The following is a 15,974-nucleotide window of genomic DNA, read 5'->3' as shown; positions in this document are numbered from 1 at the left end:
TAAGTGTAGACATTTTGAAGTTTATTCTATTGTACTGTCACAAAGTTTATTAACACATGCCTAGTGAAAACTACATCAGTCCATTAAAGGCCTAAATATTATAGTGTGCATTAAACAGACGTTTGAACAAATAATTGACTATATACAAAACATTTACTTAGACTGAAGTCTAATCTGCTTCTTTCCAGAAAAAATGTGCATCAGGAAATATATATAGTAATGACATAATGGGTTGAACTATAAAACCATTTTCTATGGACTCTATATTCAATTCAATAAACACAACTTTGGTTTAACTGACACAATATTCTAATTTTTACTAAACTATCTATTGGTTTTCAAGAGCTGTCCAGGTTTTCAAGAGTTACCCAGCCAGTTTACTCAACATACTCAATAAATTGGAGGAAACTGTCAGAATTGTCTTTTGAAATCTGATTAGATACATATCTATCATCAAATTGCAAACAAAATAAGTCTATTTACAAAATGCAGAAATTGTATGCATACACTAATATGCTGCCTCTTAGAGTTTCAGTTGGAACAAAAATGTAAAAAAAAATTTAAAACATTTTAAAAACTTAAATCAGTTGAAATTTGTTAAATTATTAACACATTTGTTCAAAACAGCACAATTCTTTCTTTTAAATAATTTTTAGGTTTAGCTTTTAATGGCACCTTTATTTTTCAACAAGTTAAGTTTCAGAAATATTTGAACAACAAAGAAACTATTGGTGCAAGTTTCTAAACCAAACCAAGTTCTCATCTCATTTGAGAAAAGTCTTCCAGCTCTGAATCTTCCATTTCTGAATTGCTGTAATCAAAGTTCATTGTTCTAATATTGTTGGCTGTGTTGTGTTGTTCTAATGGGCTAAACTCTGTGGTATCTTCATGTTGTTCTAATTCTTCTGTACTCAAATGGTCTTCACCAGATATAAACTTGGCAAATCTGAGCAACAAAATGAAAAATAATAAAAGCAAAATGTTCAAATACTACACAAATTATGTTCCTAGTAAAAACAATGAGTTCAGACAAAATCAGATGAGCTTTACAGTGCTGTGCTCACATATTACCCTTTTGATACTATTAATAGTAAAAAAAAAAATACAAGTCCTTTAAGTACTGTTTTCAACAAAGTGAATTGTTATTTAAAACTAGCTTACATTTTACTTTCAAAGAAAAGAGTTCCATTTCAGTAGATATAGTAGTAGTAGTTGTAGCACCCAAACTTAGTAAGCTACAAAATATCAAGAAATTATATTTTCAATATCAAATGTAGAGAACACAATGCTATTAGAGGCTTTTCCCATATGGGAGTGGGTAAAACAAATATTCCTTATCATTTAACAGAAATTTTTCTCTTTTGCAGGATGTGCCAAAGATACATGTAAAGATGTGTCATGGTGTTAAAGGTTCTTTCAAGTTGTTTTAGTGTTAGGATTGAGATAGAGAAAAGGTGAAAGTCTGTTACATTGAAAGAAACTTCATTATTAATTTCTGGAGTCATTTTAATACATTTACTAATAAATACTTATGAAATAAAACATGCTAAAAATATCCTCTTGAAAAAAATTTTAAGAGATATTTAAAAAAATTGAAAACAGAATAAAACATTAAATATAAAAAAAGGCTGAGTGAATATGAGTTACCTGTTTGGAGAGTTCAACCGACTCAAAGTCTTCCATGCATCACAATTAGGACTGCGACAATATTCTCTTAACTCTTTTAATGCTCTAGTAGTTTCAATCTCCCCTTCAATAATGTATTCCTCCTCCGAAAGTAATTTTCTTTTAGGAGGGAAGTAACGATATCTTGAAAAAAAAGATTTTAATAAGATGAACTACTCAATCAAGAATAAACAAACTGAGAATTACTCACCTAAAAATAAAAAAAATATATAATTCACTATATCACTATATATATATATATATATATATATATATATATATATATATATATATATTCACTATTCATGTTAAATTTTCAAATTACTTTGATTTTTATTAAAATTTCTATTTATTCAAAAAATAAATTGTAAGTTTATTTCACTATTTTATTTTCCTGAGGGACTTCTATGATTAGCCTTTAGTGTAATGAAAAAACAGCTCATGTCAATCAAATATATGGGCTTTTTTTGGCTTACAAATGAAGCATGTTATTAGTATTTAAAAACTGATATCACTTCAATTTACAATGTTAATAATTAAATAGAGTTGAAAATATGTTAACAAACTTTAAAATAATTTTTGGCACTAAATGTAAGATATTGTTAGAAAGATATTCTTTTTATAAAAAAAAAAGTAGAAGATTGTAAACTGTTGTACAAGTTATGTTTAGATTTAACCCTTTGTTTCTTAAAAAGCTTTCTTTTAAGGGCATTTCTTTTAATTTGACATTTCAAAAGGTATCCCTCTATCTTTGTTTATTGAATAATATGCAATCTATTTTTTAGCTGCTTTTCTAAAAGAAGGAATTCAGGTTAGAAACAGGTGGTTAAAACAAACAACATTGTTTTATTATCTTATCTTATAAAATACAGATTAGAAATGATTTAAAACAAAGATAAACCAACAATATTTTAATAAGTATCAACCTCAATGTAATATCCTTTAGATTAAAAAACAAACTATGTAAAAAAACAACAACAAAAAAACACTATATTACATACATAAAGTTAATTGATAGTAAAATGTTTATAATGTTTAGAAATCAGACTAGTTTTAATTTATAAGACTGTCATATTAGTAGAGCTATTAACAATGAAATATATACTTCGAATCATTGTATTTGATGAAACTTTTAAAACCATTGTTGTAAGGTTAATTTTTTTTTTAATTGTTATCATTGCATAAGGCAATTTTTTTCTGTCATATTATCTTAAATCAACTGTGCTTAATGTATCAGTTGCTAATCATTAGGCAACCTTTACAATGTGGTTTTCCTAGTTGATAGAATAATAAATCTTTGCATTGTATATTAAGACATTGATAAATATATCCTCAAAACTTACTTGATTCTTTTAACCCAAGAAAATAATCCCACGGGTAATAAATACAGTGTAATATTCCCAACAATAATAACTACAGAAATCTCAGAGAGCTGTGTCCCATGATAGATGAAAACCAATCCAATGCCTTGCAGGGTCCACTGAATAAGATTTAATGTTCTGATGTCTGAAGCAGGTCCATAGCGGTAAATCACTGCAAAACTTAAAACCCCTGCCACAACCATATAGCCAATAAGAATCTGTGAATAGGAGAGTTTATAGTTTAGATATTTTGTCACACAAAAGTATGGTTTTGAAATGCCTTAAATCTCACCCATTGGACATGGAATTTCACCATTGGAAAGTCATTTATATATAAAGAGTATTTTATAAAACTAATGAGACTTAATCCAACAATCTTAGAAACTAGAAGACATTACAACAATACTGCCTAGTAACAAAAGGTCCAGCAGGGTTTCCAATATGTATGACTACTATTTTTCCTTAATGAACAATCTCAGTTTTCTATCCAGATGTTATGGCCAATTAGGTACGGAGGAGAGTTCATTTTTCACCAAAATATACATAAGTTGTTAGAGTAGTTTTCAATTCAATTTGCTAAGTATACCTGCCATTTGAAATTTTTTTGTTCAATAACAATACTTACATGCCAATAATTTTGTATAATTTCTTGGATATAATCAGAGAAAAATCTCCAGAGATATAGCAATGCTGATGTACTCATAATTCCAATACCATAGCCTAAAACCTTTAATTTCTGTGAAAGACAGAATTATAGACAATTTCAAATATTTCATTATGAATTTTGCTAATTAAAATTTAGATGATGTGTTAATATGTTGTCTACTTTATCATGATGTTTTCTATTGTTCTACATGTTACAGATGTTCTTTCAGAATTGAAGATTATTATATCCTAGCCCAAACTTCCTGCAAGATGTGGGCTAGGGTTTGAATCCGGAAACATTGATGCTGCATTCCAGAGCACACACTAGGCAGCCATCTGGGTATCAAAGCGCAAATTAAAAGTGTACAATCCCTTGAGTTTAGATTCCTGTTCTGAAGGTGAATACTAAACCAGTGACTTGGTTTACAGTCTCTTTACCCAACATTACATTTTTGTTAACAGTTGAACACATTAACTAAGTATTTTCTTTATATTACAGTAACTTTTGTTCTTACACATACAAGTTGAGGCAATTTCAGTAACCTCATTTGCTACTTACATTTAATAGGAAAATAAATCAATGACAATTCTAAAACATGGAAAGATTTATAAATATAAGCTGATAATGTAGCTGATAATGTAGCAAAATATCATATCATCAATCTGATTAATGTTTAGATTATAAGACAAAAGAAGACATCCTTAATTCCTAGCTAACCTTAAGACCACATAAAGTTCTGTGGAAAAATAATAGTTCTAAATAATTAAGGATGTAACAGCTTTTTTATGTTGACAATTAATTGCTATTAAGTGCCAAACTATCATTTGGTCAGAGTCAAAATTTATATCACTGATGTTGAATTGCTTATTAAAAAATATAAATACCTGCGGTAGAAACTTGTTGACGATAAAAACTACAATGAGAATAGAACAAAGAACTCCAATACCTATACCTGAACTGTAGTGAAACAAGACATTCCTGCAAGAAAGCAATGCAATATTTATTTTATAGCTTAAGTCTACAGAATTAAGTCACATTTCAAACAAATTTTGTTGGCATGAAAATATTACTTCATCAATTGTTAACATGATAACATTTAATGAACTCAATGTATCACTTTGTATGTAAATAAATCAAATAGTACCAGTACTACCTGCTCAAACTTGGAGCTAAGAAAAACAAACTCATGCCCATTGTTAGGTAGAAAAGAAACCAAATTTCTGGATCTGAAAACATTTTATAAGTCTTAGTCAATACAAGTCACATCAATATCATGAAATAATTCATTTTTAAATACAATGAAATAATTATAGCCTCAGTGTTTTAATTTCATTGGTTTCTTGAATTATTTAGTGAATTGAATGAAAACCAAAAAAAAAAATACAAACTTACTTTTTATTACAACATTCATTGTGACATTTTTTGCTGATTTCACTCCAATACATGATGGTTCAAAGGGTTTAAAGTCATAGTCTTTTTTTATAAATCCAAATGACGTCCAACTTAGGAGTCCAACATTACTAGAAATGTCGAATACAGATGACCAATTGTTACCCAAGTAAACTTCCAAAAGTTGTTCTGGCTCTGATAAGATAATTGACAGCTACAACAGAATTAAATGACAAAAATATTTTATAATAATAGCTATTAAAATGCTATCAAATCAATTCAAAATATTTAGGGTCAATGAGTACAAAAAAGTCAAGTAGAAAATGATGAATGTGCAAAGAATAAAATATCTTATATGATACAGACGTTACTTCAAAAAAAGAAGATGATTACGTCCTACGCCTCACGCAAATAAATGAGAAAAATGTTATAATAAATAATAAATCACCACCTACTAGTGATTGGGTAATGTAAATATTAAGATTTTTTAAAACATACAACTGAGGAGTAGAGCTAGAAATACTATTAATAATAATAAGGCTTGTCTTCGACTCCAAAGATTAGTGAGGAATGCAGTATTTCCCATGGCTGCGCAGCCCAAGCTGTGACCTACATATTTTGCCACATCCAGGGCAAGCATAATTATTGTCTGCAGGTGGTCGATTTAGATTTTTTCGACATCTACGTTTGTCCTCGGCAGCGGATTTTCTTCTGGTCTCAAATGTGTATCCCGCTGCCTTTGTGAGTGACATTCAACTGTCTCATTCTGAGGCTGCATGCAACCAGGTGCTCTCTTCTATGTCAGCTAGGGAAAGTTGATGCCTAAGCTGGTCTTTGAAGCGTTTCCATGGGGCGCCTCTATTACGTCGACCACCTTTTAGCTCACCAAAAAAGACTGCCTTTGGCATACATTCGTCTCCCATACGGGATACGTGCCCTGCCCAGCGTAACTGTCGGACCATAAGAAATCCCTCTGTACTGTCCATACCAATATTCGCAAGGACATCGCTGTTTGTAGAGCTAGAAATAGTCTTGAGTCTAAGCAAATTTGATTCACCAGAAGTAAAAACCTACCTTAGGATTAATCCACATGTTGTACCAAGATTTCTTAAAGCCAGGGTAGCACAGTATACAAAGTTTCTCTGTGTTTTCTGGTACACATATAATTACAGAAGGTGTTCCGCTTGATGTAATGTTCACAACTTTACCTTCAGAAGATAACAGTTACATGTAATCTATAATATATTTACAAAAGCCTAGACTGACTGATTCATTCATTCACCACTCATCACTAATTTAAGAGATACATTAATTCATGGGCTTAAAAAGTATGTTTGGTTGATTGTTAAAATGAGGTCCATTTATTAAAATAAAAAAATAAAAAGTCTTAAAGTCTGTATAGAAGTCACTATAACAGTGACCTAATTTTGGTAGAATAAGTGTGTTCATATTTTTATTTTTTGTGTTCGTATTTATGCATAATTTGAAAACATCTTAATGATTTCATGTCAGGGGCTATGCCTGGGGATCTTAAAATTTAGTTAATGTTAATATAGAATTAAAATCTGAATTTATTGATGCCTAAATATAGAGACTGTCTGAAATAAATCAAATAATGTGGGTCAAATTTGTCTAAATTAAATGAAAACACATGGCCTCTTTGACCTTAATTAAATATAATAACAAATATAGACTCTAGATAGGGATACGTTAGGGGTACAAATATTATAATATAAGTTTAAGTAGTTATCCTTATTCTCCTTATAAAGCCTTAAAATAAAGAAGATTTTAATACTTCATTTTCTTTTCTATGTCGAACCATTATAATGGCCTATACTGCCTTCTATAGTTCTATAGACTATAGTAGGCTATACTAGTATAATACTATCTATACTATAGATAGGTTATAGTATAGGTGTCCGAATATATAAAATTATAAACTACTCTACTCTAATTAATGTTTATAATTTAATAATTAGATCTCTAGATCTACTAGTCTAGTAGTACTAGATCTAGTAAATTCTAGTACTAGTCTAGACTAGTCTACTAGAGGCAGATCTAGTTACCAGTAGGAGTTATATACTAATATAGGAGTAGTAGTATTAGTAATGTAATAAATAAATGTAGACTTTTGTAGAGTATTATTAGTATATAATTATATGGCTCCTTTAGTCTCGAAAGGCAATGGATGCGCCCAAATGAGTCACTGGTTTTGGCTTAATCTTGAGACGGGGCAGAATCTGGTGTGGCTAATCAAGCCAATTCTAGAACGGCAGACTTTGCCACAATTCGTACATGTGTATGCCTCTGATTTAGGGTTAGCAGACAGAGCAGATTTCTTTTTATCCCTCTCGATTAAAGCCGCTTCAATTCTTTTGTTCTCAGCAAGGGTTGTCCCAGCACGCACAGTCTCCATGCACTCCGGTCTTTGGCTATGTTTTCCCACATACTTTCGCTGATGCCTGAGGCTCTCATGTCTCACTTGCAGACATCTCTATATGTTAGTCTTGGGCGGCCCTTGGGTCTGACTCCTTCCACAAGCTCAGCATATAAGATATCTTTCGGGATTCTACCATCTGGCATGCGGGTGACATGTCCGAGCCAGCGTAATCTTCTTTGTCAGGAGAGCATACATGCTGTTCATATTGGCCAATCTTAAAACTTCCTGATTGGAGACATGGTCCCTCCAAGAGATGCCCATTATGTGTCTCAGGCAGCGCAAGTGGAAACTATTCAATCTGTGCTCTTGGTACATGTATGTTGACCAGCTTTCACTGCCATAAAGGAGAGTGCTCACAACACAGGCATTGTAGACTAGGATTTTGGTCGCTGTGGTCAATTTACCATTTTCCCAGACGCGCTTGGAGAGTTTTGCCAATGCTGTGGTAGCTTTTCCTATTCTTTTTGCCAGCTCGATGTCTAAGTCTAGGTTACTGACAATTGTTGAACCCAAGTAGGTAAATTCCTGCACCACTGAAAGGGTGTGGTTCCCAATTTGTATTATAGGTATTTCTGCGACATCTTGTGCCAGGATTTCGGTCTTGGAGAGACTTATAGTAAGGCTAAACTCTTGACAAGCAGCTGCTAAGGCGTTCACTAGCTTCTGTAGACCTCCTTGTGAGTGAGATACGAGTGCCGCGTCATCGGCAAACAGCAGCTCCCTTATCAAGATACGACGCCTTTTCGTTTTGGCTTTAAGACGTGCCAGGTTAAAGAGCCTTCCATCGGATCTGCTATGGATGTATATTCCGTCTTCCAGGGATTTAAAAGCACTGGATAGTACGACTGAGAAGAAGATGCCAAATAGTGTAGGGGCCAGTACACATCCTTGTTTTACACCGCTCTTAATGGAGAATGGCCTGGAGGAAGAACTTTCAAACTGAACGGTGCCCTGCATATTTTCGTGAAAAGCTGACACTAGTTTTCTTAACTTATTTGGGCAGCCGATTCTCTCTAGTACAGCAAACAGACCGCTTCTGCTAACAAGGTCAAAGGCCTTGGTCAAATCAATAAATGCTATGAAGAGGGGCTGCTTTTGTTTTCTGCTCTTCTCCTGTAGCTGCCGAAGAGAGAAAATCATATCTGTTGTAGATCTACCTGCCCTAAAGCCACACTGCGACTCTGGATAAACACGATCTGCCAGGATCTGTAATCGCTTTAGTACTACTCTAGCAAAAGCCTTTCCGACTATGCTAAGCAGTGAGATGCCTCTGTAATTGTTACAATCAGAGCGGTCGCCTTTATTTTTATAAATTGTAACAATGTTGGAGTCTTTCAATTCCTGGGGGACCATTCCTTGTTCCCAGCACAAGCTTAGCAGTTCATGGAGTGGTTTGATTAGGGCATGTTTTCCAGCCTGAATTACTTCAGCAGGAATGCCATCTCCTCCGGGTGTTTTCCCATGTGCAAGCATGTCAATGGCAATGCTTAGCTCCTTTACTGATGGGAAGTTGGAAACAGCATTTGGTGAGATGGCGTTTTCAATCTGGTAGAGTTCTGCATAGTGTTCTACCCATCGTTCCATTTGCAGCGCATGATTGCTGATGATTGAGCCATCTTTTGACTTGAGCGGAGCACACTTGCTGGTGTGAGGTCCAAAGGCTTTTCTCATGCCCTCATATAGTCCTCTTATGTTACCACAGTCGGCACAAGATTGAATATCTTCGCATAGCTCCTGCCAGTATTTGTTAGCACATTGTCTCACTACTCTTTGGGCATTGTTACATGCAGCTCTGAGCCTTTTTAAGTTGCTTGGGGTGGGATTCTTCTTGTAGATTAGCATGGCTGCTCTCTTGTTCGTAGTGGCAGTTTCCATTTCTGGTAGACTAGCTTCAAACCAGTCTTCGCTTTTCTTGATTTTGTTTCCAAAGACCAGTGATGATGTTTGGTAGATTGTATCACGCATAAACGTCCAGCTTTTTTCTACCTCAGTCACAGAGAAGTTTTTAAAAGCTTCCTCTAATTTGTTCTCAAATTCGGTGCAAAGATCAGGATTTTTTATGCTAGTAGTATTCAGGCGTGATTTTCTTTTTCCCTGTGATGTGTGGATCTTAGTTGGCAGCAGTCTTGTCCGGCAGGACACTATAGTATGATCAGTATCACAATCCGCGCTTTGGTAGCTACGTGTCAGCAGTATATTTCCAATGTCCTTTTTTCGTGTCAGTATCATATCCAGCTGGTGCCAGTGCCCAGACCTAGGGTGCCTCCATGAGACACAGTGCTGTGGTTTTGTTCTGAAGTATGAGTTGGTAATGCAGAGCTTATGGTATGTGCAGAATTCAAGCAGTCTTTGTCCGTTCTCATTCATCTTTCCGATTCCAAAAAGCCCAAGACAGTCTGGCCAGGTAGTGTGATCTGATCCTACTCTGGCATTGAAGTCACCTAGAAGGATCATATGTTCTTTTTGAGGCATGTTTGCAATGGCTTCTTTGAGGTCTTCATAGAACTTGTCTTTGTCCTCCTGAAGCGAGCTTAGTGTGGGGGCATAGGCACTAATTAGAGTGACTTTTCCAGATGCTGTCATCATACTTATGCTTAGTAGCCGTTACGAGCCACCAACTGGAGGGACTATCATGGGAAGAAGACTGTTCTTGACAGCAAAGCCCACACCATGTATTCGAGTCTCATCCTGTGCTTTCCCTTTCCAAAAGAAAGTGTAGTCAGTCTCGAGGAGTATGCCGTTTTCGGCCTGTCTGGTTTCTTGCAGGGCTGCAATGTCAATATGTAGCCTTTTTAGCTCGTTGTTTATAACTGCTGTCTTCCTTGCATCGTCGATCTGCCTTAGATCATCAGTGAGACCAGGACACATTGTCCTGACATTCCAAGTGGCCAGTCGCATGACAGGGATTTTCTTTTTCAGTTTAATTTTTCTTCTTTTGTTGCTTGGTGCAAGCTTCCAGCCTACTTGTCGTTTTAAACTAAGCTCTAAGCACCCATTAGAGCAGGCAGGCTGTGGTGGATCAGCACCTAACTGACTGGGGGCTGCCCACGTTGAGGCGGGCGGTAGCTGATCAGTGAGGCGCGAAGACCTCTCCCACCGTCAGAGACAACCCGTGGCGTCCATACATTACGCCAATCAAGTTGGACTTATAACCCGTAACTGTTGTCTCCCGTGTTGTTTTAGCCGCTTTGCAGCAGCACCAGAGTTTCCTCTCCGGGGCGCATTCCTGGGCCTTGGATAAAGGGGTCATGTTTGGCCCATGCGTCATGATCCCTCTCTCGACCTTGCTGATGTGATCCAAAGGAACACATCGCATTACATTTGGCACCAACTCAGTTGCAGAAGCTGCCGGAGGGAATTTCGCTGCTGATACTCCCACTCCTGATTTCTCCTCGAGGTTGTCTCCTGAAGCCTCAGTACCCCAAGGCAGCGGGGGTTTGAAGTCAGAGTACCCCTCTCCTAGATGAACTGCCTTACTAGGTTGACGAGCTCCATCTGCCCGAAGCTCCCGGTTTTGTGGCGCCAGGTATCCGCCTTCACCCCTTCACCTGTTAGTAAGAGCAGTTTCGCCGGGCTTAATATCTAAGCCACACGAGCAGGCCAGGTGCTGGACTTAGTTGTCAGAGGCTATTTGAGATGCATGCCATTAGGAGTATTTTATAGACAATGGGAGCTTAACCCCATTGACACCCCTGGCCATGACAACCTTTGAAACTAGTATATAATTATAATATCTATAATCTAGTTAGTCTAGTAGTAGATCTAGTAGTTTAAGTAGTTAATCTCTAGACTCTAGAACTAGATTTTTATGGCCTCTTTGACCTTAATTGGCTTAATTAAATATAAATAATATAATAACAAATATTATAGACTATACACTATAGTATATACTTTTTATAGAATACTCTAACTCTAGACCAGTGTTTCTCAAACTGTGTGCCGCAGCACACTAGTGTGCCGCCGAAGATTTGCAGGTGTGCCGCTGGAGTTTTCAGGTCTGCCAACTATTACATTTTTATTTTACGTTGTAATGACATCCCCATTTGCAAATACCAGTAATAGTAGTGGATCGCTCCATTGTGACGGAAAGGGGTGTTAGCTCTTCAGGTTATGGAATTGTCCACTATACATATATAATTATAATAACTCAAATGTGGGCCGCCTTAGCGGACGCACAGCAGTTCTTGAATTGGTAGCGATAATAATAAGCGATGTAAGTTGTTTAGGTGTATGAAAATAATAACAAATTATCACTAAGCATTTTTCATTGTTATCCATGGAGAAATACGTTAGCAAGAATGAAACTGCGAAAGTGTTAAATGAAAAGCAAGGAACCAAACGAAGGTACAAAGAAGATTACATTGGATATGGTTTCATATCTTCTGGACCTGAAGATGCTCCATTGCCATTCTGACTGATCAGCAATGCAACTCTGTCGAATGAGGCGCTTGTTCCAAGCAAATTGAAGAGACACTTGGAAACAAAACATCCAGCTGTAAAAGCGCAACCTAAGGAATACTTGGAAAACATCAGGGCTCAACAAAATAAACAAGCTAAGAAACTTACGAACTAAAGCTGCCAGAAAAGGGATTAATTGCAAATTATAAGGTTGCTCAGTTATTAGCAAAACGCAAGAAAGCACACAGAGGCTGAATCAGTCATTGCATTAGCTTTAGCAATAGTTGTTGAAACTATACTTGGACCCATGCCGCCGAAAAAGAATTGAAGACTTATCGTCAGATTTACAAGATCAAATCTGCGAACACTTCGACGTGACTGACGATGAAGTGTCTCTTCTGTGGTCTCTTCAAGTTGATGAATCCACTGACGTTAGCGGCAAAGCCCAGCTGCTAGCTTTTATTCGGTTCATAAAGGATGAAAAATGTGTCAACGAATTCTTATTTTGCAAAGACTTACCAACTACGACCAAAGGCGAAGATATTTTCAATGTGATGAACATAAACTTTTGCTATTTAAACTACAGAGGAAAAACTGTGTCAGCGTTTGCACCGATGGCTGTCCTTCCATGCAAAGAAATAGAAAGGGATTCGTCACTCTTGTGCGTCAAGAAAATCCAAATGTATTAGTTGTTCACTGCATGATCCACAGAGAAGCTCTTGCCTTCAAATCTTTGCCAAAATATTTGATGTCTGTTCTGGATCAAATGATTGAAGTTGTAAACTTCATCAAATCTCGACTTTTCTCTCAGCTCTGTGAAGCAATGGACTCAGACTACTAATGTCTCCTGTATCACACCAACATTCGTTGGCTCTCCAGGGAAAAGTGTTAAAGCGTCCAATTCAAGGCTGAGCTGAAAAATAAGACTTTGGATTTTCTATTCATGACGAGATCTGGTGGGTTAAGGTGACATTTCTCTCTGATTTATATGACAAATTAAATTCATTGAATTTAAGTCTTCAAGGATCATCGGAAACCATCATCACTGCATCCTCCAAACTGAAATCATTTGGTAAAAAATTGTCTTTGTGGCAAAGTTAGATCTCGAAAGGAGTCTTCGACTGCTTTACTACTTACAATGAATGTGCTTCAACTAAAGAAATCACCCCCGAAATTCTAGACACTTTGACACACCTGCAGTCAGCATTGCAGCATTACTTTCCAACAGTTAGAAGTAATGAGTATGGGTGGGTCAGCTCTCCATTTGGAAACAATGAAGCTACAAACCTTACAACTGAAGAAGTAGAGCAGCTCATTGATTTAAAAAACGATGCAGTTCTTAAGTCATTTGCTCTTGAAAACAGTCACACCCTTCACATTAAATATAATACTTAAAAACAGGTAAAATCTTTTTTTTCTTTTTATTATAAAACAACTGCTGCTCTTCGTGGTGTGCCGCGAACTTTTTGTAGTTTTTTTTACTGTGCCGACAGACAAAAAAGTTTGAGAAACACTGCTCTAGACTCTAGATAGATCTAGAATCTAGTAGATAGACCAGGATACTGGTTGGTTAGTAGGGGTACAAATATTATAATATAAGTAAAACTATAATAAGTGTAGTTATCCTTATTCTCCTTATAAAAAATAAAGCCTTAAACTTAAACTAAAGAAGATTTTGATACTTTATTTTCTTTTCTAGATCTATGTCGAACCATTATGATAAAGACTACCCTACTCCCTAGTAATACCTTTACTTTTTACCTAGCCTAGCTTAGCTAGGCCTAGACTTAGAAGTTAGAGCGACTAGTGACTAGAGTCCTAGACCTAGATTTAGATCTAGTAGTAAGTAGTAGTCTTAGTAGATCTAGATCTAGATAGAGTCTAGCTCTAGCTTAGATCTAGAATAGAATCTAGATCTAGATAGTAGATTATTCTAGATCATCATCATGACTCATGATCTATATCTAGAATAATTTTTTGGTACTAGACTGAGACTCTAATATTATTATTAATTATAATAGATCTAATTAATGTCATTAATGAAATTAATGATAATCATAATGATAATCAAATAATCATAATAATGATAATTCATTGATTATGATTGATTAGACTTCTAGAATTCTTACATGTAGAAGTATTGCATTTTCTTTCAATATTATTCCCGTCAATCTCTGGTATATATGATAACATAAATAAATATAATATAAGAAAATGTTTATAGTCTAAATCTTGATGTTTTGAATGTTTAATTGCAGCCATTGTCGGCATTGTAAATTAAGTAAAGATGAAAATTGAAAAAGTGCCGAAACTGTTGCCAACTAGTCAATTTTATATGTATCCCCAGCAAATATAGATCTAGATCTAGACTATAATACATATCTCACACTTAATGTACAATGTTGCAAATTTTTCAAATAATTGATATGTAGGCCTTTCATTAATCTATCAAAACGATGATGACTTGATAGATTAATGAAAGGCCTACATTTCAATTAATTAAAAAATATGCAACATTGTACATTCATCTATCAAGTAGACCAATCTTGAATCTATTATTATGTTATATGTATAAAACTTTTATAAAGTGATAGGTACGGTAGCCTCTATGCATTTGTTAGAAATATAAAATACATTATAATAATTTATGAAAATATCACTGCTATGAGTATTTTATACATGTGTATGTGTGTGTGTGAAAGAGAGAGAGAGACGTTACTCGAATCAATGCATATAATAACATGAGTCAGTAGAATTATATTACCATTGATTTGTTCCATAAACTGTTAATTTTGACCAGTAACCCCCTCCTTTTTTTTTACACTTCTAGTAAAACGCCACCCCCACCCCCTTTTTTTTCCCAGTCGTAACACTGTTCCTCAAAGGACTTTGGCCGATGCTATCTCATTTTTTAAATACCTCCTCCGCCTAAGGCCGTAAGCTAATTGAATGACCTGCATTTTAATGCTTCCTTAACAAAATTTTGGTCCGTAATTTCTAGTATCTGTTAGTTTATTTGGAATGGCCCGCTTTATAATGCCCGCCATATATATATATATATATATATTTATATATATATATATATATATATATATATATATATATATATATATATATATATATATATATATATAATCTAAATGTATGGTTCATTACAACTGGCTTTTTCTTCCGTATTTGGAACTTCAAAAATCTAATTAAGGTGTCTAATAAATAGGCCTACAGTTGATTTCGTGTCCCAGACTCGATCATAGCCCAGAAACCTCCTGGGGCTTGGCAGAGGGCAGTTTCCATACCATCGAACAACAATCCAAAGCACATACCATACCATATATAAGGCAACCATCCAGCGCAATATATTGGCAATATCAAATATCATGCTATTCTTGGAGGAAACGATTATGCTAAAGGGTAGCTAAACAAGACTCCCGTGGGGGTGCCTAAGGGGGTGCGAGAGCATCCTCATTGCACTGTACCGTGCGAAGTTGTAAAAAAGCTCCCACAACCTTGTCACAATCCAGGCGCCGTTCCTCAAGGGGCCGTTACATAAATGGCGTGTCCTGCACGGTTAGCCTGGTATAGAAAAGGAAATTAGCAGGGGTCCCGGTGCACGCGGTCTCTGGCCGCGAGTCTGACACCCCGCCAGACAGAACAGTGTACACTGTTCTCATTCAGGCTGTGAAAGGGAGTTCTTATTCACTTTTGCTGGCTTAGAGTTTCAAGAGCTGAAAACTCAACTCTACCTGGCAGTTTCAAGAAGAAGAAGAAGAAAAAGTAATTACAAAAGTGCTGATTTGATATTTGACCAGCATTTTTGTTTGTGAGAAGAAAAGCTGGAAAATGCGTTATTAGAATCCTCAGAAAAAAAAACATTTAGGGGTGAAAAAAAAAGCTATACTGCGATATACCGTTATATAGACTAGAATCCTTAGATCCATAGGTCATAATTTTAAGAGATGGGGGGGGGGGGGGACAGAAAAAAAAGAGAAGTCTGCGCAGGATATAATGCGTTTTTTATTTGGCAAAATATAATACAGATTACTATTGTCTTACTATAATATTGTCCCAAGGAAGA

The 15,974-nt window shown here is 35.5% G+C and overlaps 1 protein-coding gene across 2 annotated transcripts; it reads right to left on the bottom strand.

Annotated features, from left to right (window-relative positions):
* LOC106059040 (nuclear envelope integral membrane protein 1-like) lies at nt 1-14,211 on the bottom strand. 2 transcript variants are annotated; one of them, XM_056045499.1, is made up of 10 exons: nt 14,029-14,211; nt 6,136-6,269; nt 5,065-5,275; nt 4,826-4,898; nt 4,557-4,650; nt 3,652-3,762; nt 3,009-3,244; nt 1,648-1,809; nt 1,162-1,235; nt 776-946 (listed from the first exon to the last, which is right to left on the bottom strand). In XM_056045499.1, exons 1-10 carry the CDS (start codon nt 14,168-14,170, stop codon nt 912-914), a joined length of 1,272 nt encoding a protein of 423 aa, XP_055901474.1. In that variant the 5' UTR covers nt 14,171-14,211; the 3' UTR covers nt 776-911. The 2 variants fall into 2 exon arrangements, with proteins under 2 accessions (XP_055901473.1, XP_055901474.1); XM_056045498.1 differs by lacking the exon at nt 1,162-1,235 and having other exon boundaries at nt 1-946; nt 14,029-14,205.
* Nucleotides 14,212-15,974: the final 1,763 nt, after the last annotated feature.

This window comes from Biomphalaria glabrata, chromosome 11, assembly GCF_947242115.1.
Source record: "Biomphalaria glabrata chromosome 11, xgBioGlab47.1, whole genome shotgun sequence".
NCBI lineage: Eukaryota > Metazoa > Mollusca > Gastropoda > Planorbidae > Biomphalaria > Biomphalaria glabrata.
The sequence above is the reverse complement of the archived record's forward strand: the minus strand, read 5'-3'. Positions and strand labels throughout refer to the sequence as shown.